Source organism: Rhopilema esculentum, chromosome 10, assembly GCF_057945365.1.
Source record: "Rhopilema esculentum isolate cy_ngs chromosome 10, ASM5794536v1, whole genome shotgun sequence".
Taxonomy (NCBI): domain Eukaryota; kingdom Metazoa; phylum Cnidaria; class Scyphozoa; order Rhizostomeae; family Rhizostomatidae; genus Rhopilema; species Rhopilema esculentum.
In genome coordinates this window covers 7,776,712-7,794,004 of record NC_142824.1, presented here as the reverse complement: position 1 = coordinate 7,794,004, position 17,293 = coordinate 7,776,712, and the positions used below count along the sequence as shown (strand labels likewise).

Here is a 17,293-nt window from a genome sequence, read left to right as displayed (position 1 = left end):
TGCTGAAAGAAGTATTGAGTGTGAGTTTGAATTGTCATCTTTCAAAAGATGATCCCCTGTGGCTTCAACCGGAAGTCTGCTTTGTTTCCTGTGAGATTGGAGCTACCAATGCCTCAAGCAAAGATGGCAGAGTCGAAGGGGGCCTAATTTTGTTGTGAGATACTGGGGCTATACCAATTATACAAATGATGGACGGTACTAGAAAGCGAAAAGGTGGTTCTGTATCAAACGACTTAGAAAATCAAGAAGGAGATGAAGTCAAGACGAAAGAAACAAAGTAAGCAACGTTTAAAAAGATCATGTAAAGGAGGGGTGAAGGGAGCTCCCTACAGACCCAGAGTTCAAATTTATGTTAATAAAGTTAAGGGAAAAGGTCAGTGAAGCCAATCTTTTCCCTCGCGCCTTGATAACAGCATACAAATAATTCTATAAAGGATAAAGGATCCAACGAGACACATTCTCCATTGCAATTCAATGATTTTTGGGAGTCCAGGGGCAAATGGCGATAAGTTGCCCCTTGGTTCACTGGCGATGAGATTTTAGACAACATTTTACTTTTCAGTTTGCATCTTTGTTTGAAAATCAATACAGTATATTGTCACATTTATTATATAGGACTAGTGTGTAGCTATAACCTATACAAATGAATTGTAGTTTGGACAGGATATAATTCAAGAAAGAATGAGTGAAAGAACGAACAAGGGAGCAGCTGCTGGAGCAAGTTTCAGAATGCCATGACCTTCCTTACTTTAAGTAATGTGGTAATATGGTTCATTGGTGTCTTAAGCTCTTTGATTAAACTCTTTTACTTAATTTCACTTAAAGTTTAAGTTCAAATGTTCTAGTTTGACAGCCTCCTAACCTTCTAAACCATTAGTATTGTCAATGTTCAGGAATCAATATTAAACATGAATAATTCTGAGAACATCTTAAATATTTCTTGGAAACCATGTCATGAAACCATTTCTAGGGTATTCATTGCTCAGTCATTTGTAAACTGCATCTACTAGTCAATTAGAGATTCACAAAGTCTTTTAAAGTTATTAATTACTCCAAAGTTATCAGCTAGCCTTACAACTGGAGAGTCAGTGTGAAAAGAGCAAATTACAAATTACTTGCTGAATAACTGATCCAATGCCATTGCACTGAATTGCTTTGCATGCCATAAAAATTTTCTATCTAGTTATCTTTTTTATAGTCTTTATAACTAGTGGTGGCTCAGTGGGAAACGTTTTTATTGGAATGATGATGTAATATTTGAAATCCGAAGCCATAGACAGGAAACTACAAGAATGATAAAAAACATTCTGTTCTTTATTGCCTCAAGCCTACGAGGCTATCATGATATTAAAATTATAATTAAAACAGCACGTATGACTATTTATAAATGTGTAATTTCTCAGAAAATGCAACTATGTTGGTATGTTCAACTGTATTTGCTCAATTCTGCTGGACCATGTCTTGGGTGATATCCATCAAAACACAAACACCTTGAATATAACCAACCCTTAGACAATATCCTTTACATGCATAGCATAGTAACGAGAATTTTTCTACAGAACCAAAAAGTTAAAACTTTTAAATGATTTATTGTAATTTGCTGTGAAGTTAAAAGTGCTAAAATTGAAAGCATACAAATTGGGAATACGGAGATACCCCTTGGATAAAGAAGGCCTGCTGCCTTACCTTCCCATTCTGAGTTTTATTTGCGGTATGGCAAAAGGCAATTGTGGCGCCAGCCACTAGGCTCTGTGGGGGGGGGGATGGTGGAGCGAAATAAAAAATTTAAGCCACGCCCTTTTTTACACTAGAAAATGCCTTTTTATCAGTATGGAGTGCCAATTTTACCTGAAGGGAATGCCCATACTAATTTTTGGTTACGTAAAGGCAACTTGATTGGTGCATTCCTTTTCAGAGGAGGCTTGCCTCAGGCCTTGGCGATGGTTTCTGATACCTGTTTTTGCCTAGTTTTCAAAAGAACCATGGGTAGTGGGACCTGAGCAAACTAAAAACTAGCCAAAAAAGAAGTTTGAAGTAACAAGATGAGTGAACAGTGCTCAAATTATATGGACATTGATTTTTTTAAGTATATAAATCTAAAAATATTTTTTTCAAAATTTTTGTTAGGGCTGGGCCCCACTAACCCAAATACATGAGCTGTCAATGTTTATAGCCAAAGCAAGTGTATTATATACTTTAGATGTTAACTGAGTAGCAATTGAATGCTAATTGAAAATTTTATTCTTTTTCTAGGCCTATATCTGTATTAATACTACAGATTTTCATTGGCTTGTTTTTATTGTTGGTAATTTACTTGATCTTAGCACCATCTCCAATTGATCCAAAACCTGTTATGTAAGTATGAAAAAATACTTATTTGCATCTTTTGAAGTTACGCTCTGTTGCTCCTTTGTATAAACTTCCCTTAAAGGCAATCTGTCACGACGTTGATTGATAAAAGAACAAAGGGATTTTTATTGTTTCCAGTCCCCCATTAATTTATCGCATTGTAAAAAATATGGCGGAGTGCTGGAATCATGTTTAGGCTATTGTTTCAGCTATTGTTCTCGTTAACCAATCCACAACGAGACAGATTGCCTTTAAACAAACTTAGATGGTATTTCATATTACAGATTGGTAAACAGTAATTTTCATATGTATTCACTTACCTATATTACTCTGCTACTCTCTTTACTAGGTTTTCTTCAACCCTCCATTATAACATAAATCATTACCCTGATCTTCTTCTATTCACTCTTGACAACCACTTTTTCATACTTAGCTATATGTAGCATGTGCAACTAAGGAACTTGATATTGTACATGACATATCAATGCTAGTCATAAAAGAGAGAAACCTACATCTGATTTGCAGCCAAATCTTAAGTTACCATTTCATTGTGGTTCTTGACATTTATTTTGATTCTCTAAGTATATTTAGTCTCTCCAGTGTTAAAATAGTATGCATACCTTGTATTCATAACTGTCAAACAAACCTAAAGCATCATTAGGGTAGAGTTTTATTGTTATCATTATTTGAAAAAAAAATATTGTATTATCCTGTCGAAAGTGCATTTCTTTTTAAAGCAGAATACATCAAAATAATTCCCTTGATTATAGCTGGCAATATATTTTTTAATATGCTTTGCTACCAAACAATGGGTACTGAAAACACATTTGTGGCTACCGAGTAGAAGATTTGTTGATGATTTGCCTAAATCTTGCTTGCCTTTCTTGGCATCTTTTTTTAAGGTTTAAAAATTTCAAATTTTTGTCTTTTTGGCATGTCATTTTATGGTTGGTAATAGGGTAATATTGATTGTTTTACAAACTCATTTGATGTTTTTCATATTTCATCATTTATCAGACAGCAAAACCCTCTGCCATATTTTGATGGAGTGCTCACCCCAAATAACAAACTGCAACAGGCTGTAAAGCTTCTTGAAGGAAAAGTTACTGGTCCAGAATCAATAACAACTGACAGAAATGGTAGTTTGTTATTACTTTGTTGCATATCCCAAGGATTTAGCATTTTATCATGTAACAACATTGTTGTGTTGAAAGATTATTTTTAGCTTTTTATTCATCAAATGTATGTTACATCAATTGTCTAATATTGTACAAAGTGCCTTTTTTGATTCAGCACCTTGTTTTAAAAGGCCTTGTTGAAACTGACAACTGCAAAAATTATAACCATATATTCTTGTGTAGACAGAAGGAGTTTGTTTTCTCTCTTGGACTCCATTGGTAATTTTTCTTTAGGCTCGCGGCACTGATTGGTCAACCATACCGGTCTTGTGCTTGCGTTTTTCTGATTGGTCTTTTTCGATCCACAACTGGGTATATATTTTCCATCGTGTTCTTTCAGAACCTTATTCTGACGTTTTATGCTCTGAGGAGTGTCAGACAAAAAAGCTTTTAGTATGTCGTAAAATGTTTGCTTTTTTCAAAGCCATTTTCATATATTCTTGCAAGACACCTGGTTTGTTAAGCAGCATTGACTAAATTCATTGTTATTTAAACTGCAAATTTTAGAAATTTATATCTCAAATAAAAACTGCTGACCCTGAAATTCTCATTTGTTGTTTTAAAAAAACCACAGAAAAGCCAGGTTCTCATTTTCATATATTCTTGCAAGACACCTGGTTTGTTAAGCAGCATTGACTAAATTCATTGTTATTGAAACTGCAAATTTTGAAATTTAAATCTCAAATCAAAATTGCTGACCCTGAAATTCTCATTTTTTGTTTTAAAAAAACCACAGAAAAGCCTGGTTCTTGAAAACGTTTTTTCTTCTTTGCAGGTTTTTTCCTATATACTCTGTCTTCAAAGTTTTCTTCAGCAACATCTTTCTCCATCAGCGATTTTGAAAACTTGTTTCAAACTCACAATTATCTTTGTAATTTTCGCATTCTTTAAAGAAATTTTATGCTCTTGATTTATTGGTAGCTTTTTATCCTCAAAGGCAATATTTACACTGGATTAGCAGATGGAAGAATTGTGAAGTATACTAAAAGTGGAAGGCTGCGTGAAATTGCTAGAACTGGCCACAATTTACCAACTTGTGGTGAGTTTTGGCTTGGGTATTAACCTTCTTTGTTATTTCTTATCTTTATTTCAAGAGAACAGGTTGATTTTCATTGCCTTGTCAGCATTGAATAAATATCAATGGCCCATACTCCAGTTCCCATAAAGTGCCAATCATTGATCAGTCTTTTTTTCTCATGGTCTACGCCCAATACCCTCCCACAATGCATATCTAACCAAATCTGTGTCCTGGGTTCTATTGTAATTTTGATTTTATTGAATGTCCCCACAGGAACATATAAATCAGAGCCTGACTGTGGACGCCCCCTTGGTATGCGATTTGATCGAGATGAAAAGTATTTGCTTGTCTGCGATGCTTATTACGGGCTTTTGCAAGTTGATCCAGAGCGTGGTGAGATCAAGACTCTTATATCTGCAAAGGAAGGCATGGACGGACACCCGTTTGGGTTCCCAAATGATTTGGTTGTGACCTCAGAGAATGTTGTGTATTTCACGGACTCTTCATGGAAATGGAATCGCCGGGACAACAGATATGCTGTTATTGAAGGTACTGGTCAAGGCAGACTAATGTCATACGATTTGAATACAGGTAAAAAGGCTTCAATGATGAGTGGTCTGTATTTTGCAAATGGCGTTGAACTCTCACCAGATGAAGATTTCGTCCTTATCTGTGAAACCAGTGCAGCTAGAGTCATACGGTATGACACCACAATAATATCGTGTTTTTATAGTATCATTAATATCTTATATCATACAGCTTAACGACAAGGCATGATACGTTCATTTTTTATGCTAATTTGCATTATGATCATAATGATTTTATTGTAATTTGCCACCAGTAAATCAAATATCATTATTATTACAAATCATCAGTAAATCATAACTCAACCATCTTTAATTGCATCAATGACAAAAAATAGTTCTTATGACCCATGGAAATAGTAGCAAAACCCTCCTATCTATATGCCATCGCCTTTTATCACAATCGTTGACAAACATCAACACTATTAACACCAGTTTTTCTCCTCGTACTTTTATTAATATAAATCGTCGTAAGTATCGCCTGTTATTGTTGTTCTTGCCAATTTTTCATTCCTGTTATCATTGTGATGTTGGAGCATCTGTTTGAATGCAGAATTTTTATTTTAAAAGAAACTTAGATCAGCACTAAGTACTAAAAGTGTTTTAATTTGGCATCCAAATCTTGGCGTTTTAGTACTAACTGTTTCTCAGCTGGTTGGTTTTTTTTTCGGGACCTAAAATTGCCGTATTGTTTTGAAAATTGAGCACCTTTAAAAGTATATAAACACAGATCGTCAAGAAATCAAAGTTATAAATCATCACATACTGACATGGCACCAAAACCCAGCTAGGGCCAACATTACAGCAGATCGTCAAGAAAAAACCCATGCGAATCATAATCCAATGTATGCCATCTTTTCCAAAGAAAATTCAACAAAAATAACTTTTGGAATCATTTTTAAAAATTGAAATTTTACAGTTTCTGAATACTTCTTGAGCCTAGTACTAAAGTTTGCATCCTATTACCTGTTTCTTATCAACCAGTTTCTTATAAATAAAAAAGGGGTTTTTGCTAATCATCTTCACTGATAATTATATCATGTAAATGATATCTTTGATTGCCTTTTTAACATCCATCCATAGTCACACTAATTCGCTCACTGTTTTCCTTCTAGATACTTCATAAAAGGACCAAAGACAGGGGTTTATGACCTGTTTGCCGAGAATCTGCCAGGACTACCGGACAATATTAGAAGGCGAAAAGAGGGCGGCTATTGGCTTGGTGTAGCTGGTATAAGAAAATGGCCTTTCTCATTGCTAGATTTTCTCGGGCCATATCCTACAATAAAGAAGATGATAACAAAGGTGAATGATAAATTATTTTTGCTTCTGAGGTTAAAGTCTTCACAGACTGCCACATTTAAATTTGCTGGATTTGGCCTGAATCTTCCCAATACCAAATGATATAAAATAGTTAGCCATTTGATGTTTGCCTTCATAAGAAGGACAGTCTTTAAGTGCCCTCTGTAGTTAGATGGAACGGGATGTATGTTGTTTATTATTTGTAACTGTCTGGTTTGTAACTTTAGGAAATTTTCTTGTGGGTTGTTCTATTTAATTAGCCAAAAATACATTACTTTACATGAAAAGTTTGTTTATGATTATGTTTATTCATACCTGATATTTTTGTCCAATCAAAAAAGCCTCCATGCCTTGCTAGAGTCATGTTTAGGCCTGCCTGCTTTAATTTTGAACACTTTGGCATTCGGCATATTTGGCATTTTGATTTGCTTACCAGCCTAAAATTGAGTAAAAGATTAAGCTTTGAAATCGGAAGGATTCTTCCGGATTGATTTACATTTTCTAAAGGTATAATACGAGAAAGCAATTTGGTTGGCTTTTTATCCAGTTTTAACCAGTTTTGTTCCTATTCATTCAAAAACCAATAAACCTTAAAAGGAGAAATGCGCTGCAGAAATATGACGTACCAGTCGCTTTCTTTTAAAAATATGTTGCAATTACACCCTGGCCTTGCAGTTATAAATCATGTATATACATCCATACTGTATAAAATCACGTTTTTTTATTATTTGCTACTAGGTGATATCACAAGAAAGCATAATCAAAATGGTACCAAAGTATGGTTTGTTGCTTCGCCTTGACGAAGACGGGAATATCGTTGAGAGTTTCCACGACCCATCAGGCTCTGTCATCAACGGTGTAAGCGAAGTCCATGAAGATGATGAAGAGAAGGTCCTTTACTTAGGCTCATATCATGCTGATTCAATCGCAAAGCTCCAGTTACAGTAGTTTTTATACTATTTTAGTACTATTTTTATAGATCTTGAATTTTATGAATATAGATCTTTTGAAAAAGTGTCAGAGAAATTCCTCGTTTGATAAAGTTCTGTTAGCTCGTGATCTTAGCTTGTCTTGAGCGCGTTTTAATTACGGTTAAATGTGTGCGTTGATTACGTTGAAACTTTAATTTTCAGTGGTTTTGTTGGGCTGTCTAACGTTGACAAAAAGGCGAGTGATCTGTTTTTTTTTTAAGATTGTCCTAAATTTGATTTTAAATTATTAGTGTGCTCTATGGGGTCTTCAGGCCTAATTTGCTAACAAATAGAGTGAGACATCCTTTATTTGCCGACAAGTTCGAAAATACACTCAAAGCACCCCAAGATGGCAAAAACTCCTTTTTTGATCTGAAGTTTTTTAAGGAAATTTCTCAAAATTGTTTAAAATTGTTTTGTACAGTAGCTCAGCTTCAGCTTGCTCTCACATTTTTCTTAACTTTTGACCAATTTCGAGGTTTCTGTTTTTATAAAAGAGTGTAAAGTTTGGTATGGGGACATAGAAATACGGTGAATTTGTAGCATAATTTAAGTGATTGATATACGAGCGTCTTCTTTTTAGCAGCCACCAGACGGACAGCTACACTATTGGCGAGAACATTTTTATCACAGTCGCTAGGTACCAGTCTTCTAGGGTTCCCTGCTTTTGACATGTATATAAACACATGACCTCAGACGCAATCTTCAGGCACGTCTAGGGGACTGTGGGTTAAACCCGTCAAAAGTACATCACCATTTCGATTCAAAACAGTCGATAACCCTTTCTATTACTTTCTATTATGACCCGTCAATGACTTCTCCGATATTCTTTTTACCCTTAAATATCCCTCTAGCATAGGTGCAGGAGCAGATGAGAATAACAATCAATTTACAAAGTTACAAAGCTCCTCCGAGGACCCTTGCCCCATGCTATAGGTTCTCGGTTTTTAGTATTTGTGTCTACTTTTCTAGTGGTTTTTTATTGTGTACAATTAAGTTTCTGTTTTGTTTGATATTGTTCTTTATCACTTCGATGTGCATTTTAGAAATTTTAAATGAAATAATTGTTATCTTCAAAAATTCTTTTAGCAATATTATCAATTCTTCGATTCTGATACATTTAAATGTTCAAACTTGCCATTCAAAATCGAAAAAAAGATCCTAACACATAAATTACTGTAATGCAGGTCAATTTGCTTCACTCCCTTACAAACATCGGCTAGAAAAGTACTCTAGATATCACAGTTAATAGAGTGCTGTCATATGGTGTCATGCATTCCATAGGAGCAAATCTCTGTTCGCTTTTAATTGTTCACAAATATTTTGTAAACTTTCCAACCGTTCAAAAAAGGGTCGATGCCCCAATCTATTAAAAGTAATTTTACATGTTTGCGGAATCACAATTGATGCGGAATCAAGGGGAAGGTATATGGTGTCAAAAATAAGCTCTTCAGAAGAGTTGGCCAAAAGAACAAAGATGACTTGTTTAACTTTGTTCTAGATTCAAAACTGGTCCGGACTTAATAATTTACAGTGGTTTTGGGGGTTATGGTCGAGGATATCCCCCTATCACTTTAGTTTTATCATCTTTTCACAAAATGCTTTTCTCAGGTGTTGACTTCCTCTGAACATTTTTTATCTCTCATTTATTACTTTTTCTTTATTGTCGTTACCATCTGCGGAACAAAAGTTTTGAACTTGTTGATTTGCAAGGCATATCATATGATAACCCTTTCAAAAGAAAGATTATGTGAAGCAATATTTTTTGTCATGGAATACTTCCCTGTGATCAATAATCTCATTCAAAAAGGGGGCCATCGGGAGATCCCCTGGTCTTTCGGCATAAGCCCGAGCACCCCTGATTGTATCTGAAAATTGAAGCCAGGTATGGCTCATTCATAATAAGCTGCCTACTCTCCCGCTATCCGACTACGTGTTTTGTTATTAGTTGCGGTTTTGACACAGTGAAAAGTCTTTGATGAAAATCTCTTTGACCTAACAATCATACTACCAAGGTCGAAGCAACTGGCATGGAGGCTCTTCGGTTGAGAAGAGCGGCAAACGACAAGGAGCAAGCAGCGATACCAAAACCAAAATCGAAGTGCTCTAGAAGTATGAAGTAGGTATTAAAATTTGCGCTCTCAACTTACTTGGAACTTGTTTTTTACTGACATCATAGCACCTTTCAAATTCAGGCGTTTATAAGATCTTTGCAGGCGCCTGTGGGATCTTTAAATGGAAACCTTGCCACTGATAAACGAAATATTGTCAAATGCTTCAATGATAAAAATGAAGCTCTTCCATTGAAAGGCTCGGGCTCGAAGCAAAACACAATTTTGAGTTGTACACTTGATAAATAGTTAATTTTTTGCGATGGATATCACAGAGAGAGAACTTATATAATAATGAAAAGGACTCCTCGCTCTTGCCTACGGCCGGTCTCTTTTCTCGGATTAGGCATGGCTGGATTAACACAGTAAACATTGTAAATAACCATGTAGTTAACAGCAATAACACTGATACCAAAGAAAATAGGATTTTAACGTGTAATGTTACAAATATAACAGCAGTGGTGGCAGAAAGTTCTTCACTAGGAAGCCCCAGGGTGGAAGGGGCCATGGGTACATTGGAGTTTTGGGGACATCCTGCAAGAAAAAATTTTATATTTTCCTTTCAAGGCAGTGCCTTATTCGTTTTCATTTGTCATATACTGCGCTCTTACAGGAAAAGCGGGAAAGGCCTACAAATGCCATTGTGAAATTTCGAGGGAAACTCGGGGCTTAAAATTGACCCTAAAAGGAGGCCAGTTCCCGTACGAAATCAGACTTTGATACAAAATGATAATAACCTCATTTATAACTGGCCTAAAGACTTGATGCCAGATAAACATAGATCTGTTGTTTGAAATTGCTGCTGTTTTCGAAATTTCTACGCTTTTCCCCGTAATTGCTACGCGTATACTTTTTTTTTCTTTCAAGAAACTTTCACTCTAAATGCTTTTCCAAATGTATTCATTACTTCTCTTTATTTTAGGTTTCATCAAAACATCTGGCATCTGCTGGTCGTCGCATTACTCTCATATATAATCTATTTGACTTTCAGTCCATGCGTCATTGATCCACATCCTTATATGTGAGTTGAAATTCAACAGTCTTTTTACCTAAAAGCATTAAGAAAAATTTGCTCCTTCGCCTATTACGTACCTTCAGCTGCTATGAGATTTTAACAGTTAACTTTCCCAGTTACACGCTTTTTAAAGAACACGTGATTTCCATTTCATCCCGGCATTTCTTGTTTTTGTCGCGTAATTTCAGCATCAAATGTTTCTGATTTTGTTTCTTGTTTTTAAAATAGAATTTCCTGTGCATAGTGTCTGGACACAGGGGCGGATCCAGGGCAAATTTGAAGGAGGGACAGTTGGTAGTGGGGGCGCTGAAAAATTTTCAAAAATTGGTTACGAGAGTACGCTGTATGCAACAATTTCAGATACCTTTTCAGAATAAACAACATACTCCTTGAAGCAAATTAACCGATCTGTCCAAGAATCTTCTTAATCTGATTCTCATTCTTCAAAAGGGGCGCACAATTTCCAAGAAAAGGGGCGCCAGACTTGCTTCAACTCGTTGAGGGAGGGGCAACTGCCCCTAGTTGCCCCCCCCTTAAATCTGCCACTGTCCGGACATAATATGTGCTTGATAAAGTTATTAAAACCTCTTCTGTCTGGGATGTGGAACTTGTACCTGCAACAATAGAAAAAATCTTGATGTCTTGATGTTGTTTCTGCGTTTTGTTGATGTTGTTGTAATTGGTGTAATCAGTGGCGTCCCGTGACCATTCTTGCTGGGGGGGGGTTGAGGTGTGTAAGAGATGCAAAACCATATTTTACCGACAGAAAAATTCTTTTCTTACATTAAAATTTGTATATGAATTTAATTCTACCGACTATTCTCTGAAAGTTGGAAGTCCGTTGCTATTCTTTTATTTTTCAACTTTGCTGGTATTTTATTCGTTGAGTTTCGTTGAAGTTCAGCCTGCCTTGTTTCTCGAGTTGTTATTTTTGGGCGAATCTCAACCTGATGTTTCTTATAAAGATTGTTCTTAAAAAAGCTTATATCCGGCGGGAACAGCTTAACAGGATTCAATTGTATTCTAGTTTTGTTACACTCCTCTTTTTTATAAGAACCAGTAAATTTAAGTTCAGACTGACTGTTCTAAATTTTTTCTAAAACTGAGGCTGGATTCTTCTTAATTTTTTCTTAATTCAGTAGGGTGTAAACAATGCGAGTTTCAGCTTTTTCGCTCTAGGGAGGTAGTCAGGCCTCAATTGCCAACAAAGTGTGTGAGACAACCTTCATTTGCCAACAGGTTTGAATTTCACCAAAAAAGCACCCACATATGGCTAAAAGTCCTCGATTTTGGAAAAGAACTTTGTTCAAAATTGCATTTTGCAGAAGCTCAGTCTCAGCTTGTTTTTAATTTTTTCTCAACTTTTGACCAATTTTGAGGCTCGTGTTCTTATGTAATTCTTCTTATAAAAAATGAGTGTAAATCATGATAAGTGCTTATACATGGTAATCTGCTGGCCTTGCACATAAACTTCTCAAGTTAATAGAGAAGACTGAACAAAATCATCGAAACTTCCTAATTTTGTTTCAAAAATCAAAAATAGTGAAAGTCTAAAAAATCGGCTTCTTTTCTCTATAAGAAAAATTACCGTTACCAAAAGAGGCAAGAATTTTTGTTCCTTTCTCGATATGTAGCCCCAGACGTTACCGTCGATTCTTTAGTTTGAATCGTTTTAAACGACGTCATAAAACTATAAATTAATCCTTACGTGTATTAAATATGTCTTTTTTAGTACCAACTTCACCATACCGCGCTTTGAGGGTGTTTTGGAGCGAAATTACAAACTGCAGAGAATTGAAAAACTATTTGAAGGAAAAATTGTAGGACCAGATTCAGTGGTACAGGATACAGATGGTATTTCTCTTCTGTGTTGTCTCGTTTCTTTAGAATACTTTACTTAGATTTTTCTACGATGCATTGATTCTTCTTTTTGCATTGATTCTTCTTTTGAGCTTACTACCGATTAATTGAAAATGTACCAACTGCTAGACAGTAAATGTAAAAGAACATAGCTACAAATACATAAATTGCTGAAACTAGACCTCGAATTTCAGAGTTGTGAATCATTGCAATTTAATTTATTTTAACATCCTTGAAGATTTCGAGAGTTTGCAATGAAGAAGAAATCTCACTACCTTTTTGTGTTCTTTTTAACCTTCTTTGCCCTTTTAGGTGTATTAACACTCAATCCTTCTCTTACGGTTGATTCCAAACAGCGGCAATGCTATTCAAAAAAATTTAATTTTTTCTTTAGTTAGACAACTGAATCTTAAGCTACTTTCATTCTGGCATGTATTTTGAATTTAATTTTAGAATTACATCTTCTTTCAAAGGAGGTTTTTATTCGGGGCTAGCTGATGGAAGAATTGTGAAGCTGTACCCAAACGGGAATGTAGAGGAAATCGCAAGGACGGGGAAGCTAATGGACAACTGTGGTGAGGTTTGATTGTTTGAAAGTGTTTTCCATAGTCCCATGTCTGCAATATAGCACAAAAATATATAAGCTTAAGATCAAGTTTTTAATTTGTGTCAACGCAATTTATTGTTTCTAGTGCAGTGTCCCCAAAATTTTTCTTTTCTCATACAAAATTTCAAAATTACTTCCATAGTCCCATGTCTGCAATACGACAGGGCCGATTTTGTCTAGCCTAAAAGAAAATTTACAATAATAAAAAATAAAAATAGAAACTCCTAACCGCAATACTTCATTCATTGATGGTGTATACCTTCTATAAACTCTGTGAATGGCTACTATTGAGGCAGGTTGCACGTGGCTTTCAGATTTTTATAGAAAAAATCCCCAAAAATGTTTATTATACCAAATTTTATAGAAAATATATACTTTTCCTTTTTGAGAAACGAAAATGCAGAGGTTGTCTTCAGGAGGACTACAGATTTTGCTAAACAGAGCCACAAACCTTCTTATTTGAATGTCTATAATGTTGCCCAAACCTATGACACCTTACCACAAGTTCACCAGCTAAGGTTTGTTTTAAAAAGTAAGTGTATATGATCGAGGAGGCTTACTTTTAGGTGCTTTTATGAACTGTAGGCTCAGTCCACTAAACTAAGGAGAGAGTGCCGCGCACGCGCCAACCAGACTTAAGAGCAAATAGTGTTGCAATGTCTAGGGAGTTGATGGAGCTGGGTGGGGTTACAATATGGGAGGGCGTACAACTTCTTCACTCCTGGCTGGTAACTCAAAGAATTGCAATCAACCTTCAACTTACAGGTAAGTATCGGTTAATTTTGAATTCTATTTCGTTACCAGCCTACGTCATTGCGTAATTGTACGAGATTTTAGAGGTGACATTGCAAGACTGTTAAAAAAGACACTGGACAGAAATAATATTAATTATATTTATGTGCCCTTGAATTATCAGGGATAAATGTAAATTATGGAATTACATTAGAAAACAATTATATAACGATTATAAGCAATATAGCACAAAAATATGTAAGCCAAAGATCAAGTTTTTAATTTATGTCAAAGCGATTTATTGTTTCTTTTCTCATACAACATTTCATTGACCTTGTCGTTCCTCAGATCTTCGCTTTTTTGGAAATTTTCACCTGCAACTCTTTAACAGCCCTTTCTTAATTTAATTTCTTACTTGTACTATTAATGCCAGATTACATAAGGATTTTTGGATTCGCTAACGGGGTGTCCATTTTAAGTCCAAGCTATTTTTTGACAAGTGTCTACGTTCAATCGTTGGGTCTAGGGAGAAATTTTTTCGAGTGTGTAAATCTAAGATTTTTGTAAATTACTTTATCTACCCACATAGTTTGGTCTGGATCCTCGTGAATCTTTTCGGTCCCTTCAGTTGTGGGTTTTACTTGGACACCCCGTATGTTATCTTAAATAGTGGTATAAATATAGTGTCCTTTGTACAACAGGAACCTACGACACAGAGGAAACGTGCGGTAGGCCTCTTGGGTTACGGTTTGACAAGACGAGAGAGAACTTAATCATATGTGATGCTTACTATGGCTTACTGAGCCTGAATCTTAAAAACAGGAGCATCTCAACTCTGATCACTCATGAAGAAGGAGTTGATGGTATTCCTTTCAGATTTATGAATGATGTTACTATTGGAGAAGGTAACATGATATATTTCACAGACTCGTCTTGGAAATGGAAAAGGATAGACAGTAGGTATGCAGTACTTGAAGCCACTGGAAGAGGCAGAGTTGTTTCATTCAACACAGAAACGAGGCAGAGAATCACTTTGTTAGCCGGCTTGCTGATTCCAAACGGACTTGAGATATCAAAAGATTTCAGCTTTCTTCTTGTTGCAGAAACAACTTCATCAAGAATAACAAAGTAAGCAATGCACCAGAGATCATATTTGACCGTATTAAAAGGGACTCTATTTGAAGTGGGACTTTTCAAAGGAAAAAGTTATGTTGGTAGAATAGGGTAAATGTGGACCCTCAATTGTCGTCAACTTTTAGTGAATGAAAAATGACATCACTAATGAATGACTGTTGTAAATAGCATATTAAAATATGAGCATGACATCTGTTAAATCTCCTTAAAAGCTGACGTGTCTCTATCTGTTTTAGGTATTATTTGAAAGGGCCGAAAAAGGGGAAGCACGAAGTTTTTGCTGAAAATTTACCAGGATACCCAGCAAATATACGAGCCAGTCCAACAGGAGGTTATTGGCTAGGCCTAATTGCAGTGCGAAAATGGCCGTTTTCCTTCCTGGATATAGCTGGCCCTTATCCGTTTTTACGACGTCTTTTGGCAAAGGTGAATTATAGAACTCATCTTTCTAATTCTCGTTCACAATTAGCTTTCTAAAGATATAGCTAGGGCAGTGCAGTGCTGTACACATGGGAACTTCTAATTACAGTAGACCCTTTTTTATAAGAACATATTTTTTAAGAGCGCCGAGATTCGACTTCAAGAAAATTAAAAACCACTTGCCCAGCCCCAGATGGAAAATTAGAAGAAAAAACGATACTTTCTCTTGTGTTACAAAACAGAGCAGATGTAATCAGCTAATCAGCTGGGCTACTGTCAATGTCACACAAAACTGTTGTTCAGGGACCAAAGAAGTAACGTATTGTATGCATTGATATAAAAACAATTTTAAGGATATCCGAGTGTCAATTTATTAAAGAAAATAAGAGCATCAAGCCTCGGCAAAAATTATCTGGTTCTTATGAAAAAATATTGTTGAAACTTAAATGGCTTTGTCGGCGGAAGAAAAAGACCAGGTGGGTGGTTTTCAGAAAATTGTAGAAAGTCATTCGTAGAAAATGTAGGTTGACTATGAAACAACTAGTTGCGAGGTTGCAAAAACAGTGTACAAGTAGCAGTTTTCTGGTATTTTTTAATTTCATTAAACTTTCTGGATTTCAGAGAAAGGTTTCAACTTTACATTCTTTGCTTTTTGATTGAGCAAACTTTTTGTTACTTTAATCGAACATTTGAAAAACACAACAACTTTAAGTTGCTGTCTAGGTTGAATGGAGGTTTAATTTTTCATAGTAGTAGATTAAATATAACATTGTGGGTTGCAGCAAGGAGCTGGAAAGGTATTTAAAGCTTACGGTTTTCGCATTGTATTTAAACGTACGGCAAATCTGTTAAAACAATCTTTCAAATTACCAAGACACACCACAGACGTCGGTAACATGCAAAAAATGCCAAATATTAAGTATCAAACTACTTGAAAAGCCTCTTTTTATACGGTTTTAGCCCTTCCCCCCACTTTTTTAGACCCCCCAAATTTCTCAACGCTCCGCGGTGCCTGTAACATGGCATGGTTAGAGCGTGACTATGGGTGGGACATCATTTGTAATTGATATATTTCTTTATCTCTAATGAGTCTCAGTCATATTCTAAATCCGTTCATTACTTGGTTACAGGCAATGTCTCAGGACACAATGACGATGCTCATTCCCAGGTACGGGATGATAATTAAGCTGGATGACAATGGCAGCATTATAGACAGTCTGCAGGATCCTTCTGGGGCTGTCATGGACGAGGTCACAGATGTCTTTCAGGACCCAACAGAGAATGCAATATACCTTGGATCATATAAACATAAATTTTTAGGCAAGCTAAAGTTGAGCTGATGAGCAACTGTGAAAATTTTTAGTAGAAGCATATTTTCAAACGTTCAATCTTGTAGTGGAACATTCCATGATTGCGTGTATTTTAGAGGTATTTGTGACAAATAGAAAATAAGTCTAATGCATCTCAGTCAATGCCTTTTTTATTTTTCCACTAGGATTTTAACTAAGAATTAGCCGCAATAGAATTTGTTGGCTCCAATGTTCTGTTATTCGTCGATGCACTTTTGGTCAACATCCGCAAGCACAACTATGCAAGCTGTGAAAAAATATTGTAAAGTTTCCTTCTTTCAGATGTTAATATAAAATTACACAAAGTTTAAAAAGTACAAAAACATCTTTAATATGCAGTTAGTAATTTGGAGTCTCTTTAAACACGAAAATGCTAACCAGTGGCTTAACACGTAACAATTAAACACAGTAAATTTCAAAATTGACGTTTCATACGTACGTTCAACTTCTCTAACATATTGGCAAATTGAACTTTCGATAGACTTATGTACGCGTTTTCCTGAAATTTTTGTTTCCGGTCATGTATTTATTTCGACTCTTGTGTCGTTGGCCTTTTTACTGCAAGACTAAACTTCCAAACTGCAAAGCTTCCAAACTGGTTTGCCTTCCCATGTGCTCTGGGAATTCGACTTTAGCCCAAAGAGATTGCACGTGTCTTTCTCT

At 35.7% G+C, this 17,293-nt stretch overlaps 2 protein-coding genes across 2 annotated transcripts; both read left to right on the top strand.

The window, feature by feature from the left end:
- The first annotated feature begins 86 nt into the window (after positions 1–86).
- Positions 87–8,483, top strand: LOC135692627 (adipocyte plasma membrane-associated protein). The gene is made up of 7 exons (XM_065210827.2): positions 87–277; positions 2,254–2,355; positions 3,367–3,488; positions 4,465–4,566; positions 4,819–5,245; positions 6,245–6,434; positions 7,170–8,483. Exons 1-7 carry the CDS (start codon positions 186–188, stop codon positions 7,377–7,379), a joined length of 1,245 nt encoding a protein of 414 aa, XP_065066899.2. The 5' UTR covers positions 87–185; the 3' UTR covers positions 7,380–8,483.
- A 652-nt stretch (positions 8,484–9,135) lies between these two features.
- Positions 9,136–16,748, top strand: LOC135692636 (adipocyte plasma membrane-associated protein). The gene is made up of 7 exons (XM_065210838.2): positions 9,136–9,521; positions 10,436–10,534; positions 12,261–12,382; positions 12,862–12,963; positions 14,429–14,855; positions 15,098–15,287; positions 16,412–16,748. The coding sequence occupies exons 1-7, from the start codon at positions 9,433–9,435 to the stop codon at positions 16,619–16,621; spliced, it is 1,239 nt and encodes a 412-aa protein (XP_065066910.2). The 5' UTR covers positions 9,136–9,432; the 3' UTR covers positions 16,622–16,748.
- The last annotated feature ends 545 nt before the right edge of the window (positions 16,749–17,293 follow it).

Coding starts and splice junctions, on each gene's coding strand:
- LOC135692627 (XM_065210827.2), top strand. CDS start 186: ATGATGGACGGTACTAGAAAGCGAAAAGGTGGTTCTGTATCAAACGAC. Junction 2,356..3,366: donor ATTGATCCAAAACCTGTTAT/GTAAGTATGAAA, acceptor ATCATTTATCAG/ACAGCAAAACCCTCTGCCAT. Junction 4,567..4,818: donor CCACAATTTACCAACTTGTG/GTGAGTTTTGGC, acceptor ATGTCCCCACAG/GAACATATAAATCAGAGCCT.
- LOC135692636 (XM_065210838.2), top strand. CDS start 9,433: ATGGAGGCTCTTCGGTTGAGAAGAGCGGCAAACGACAAGGAGCAAGCA. Junction 9,522..10,435: donor AAGTGCTCTAGAAGTATGAA/GTAGGTATTAAA, acceptor TCTTTATTTTAG/GTTTCATCAAAACATCTGGC. Junction 14,856..15,097: donor ACTTCATCAAGAATAACAAA/GTAAGCAATGCA, acceptor TATCTGTTTTAG/GTATTATTTGAAAGGGCCGA.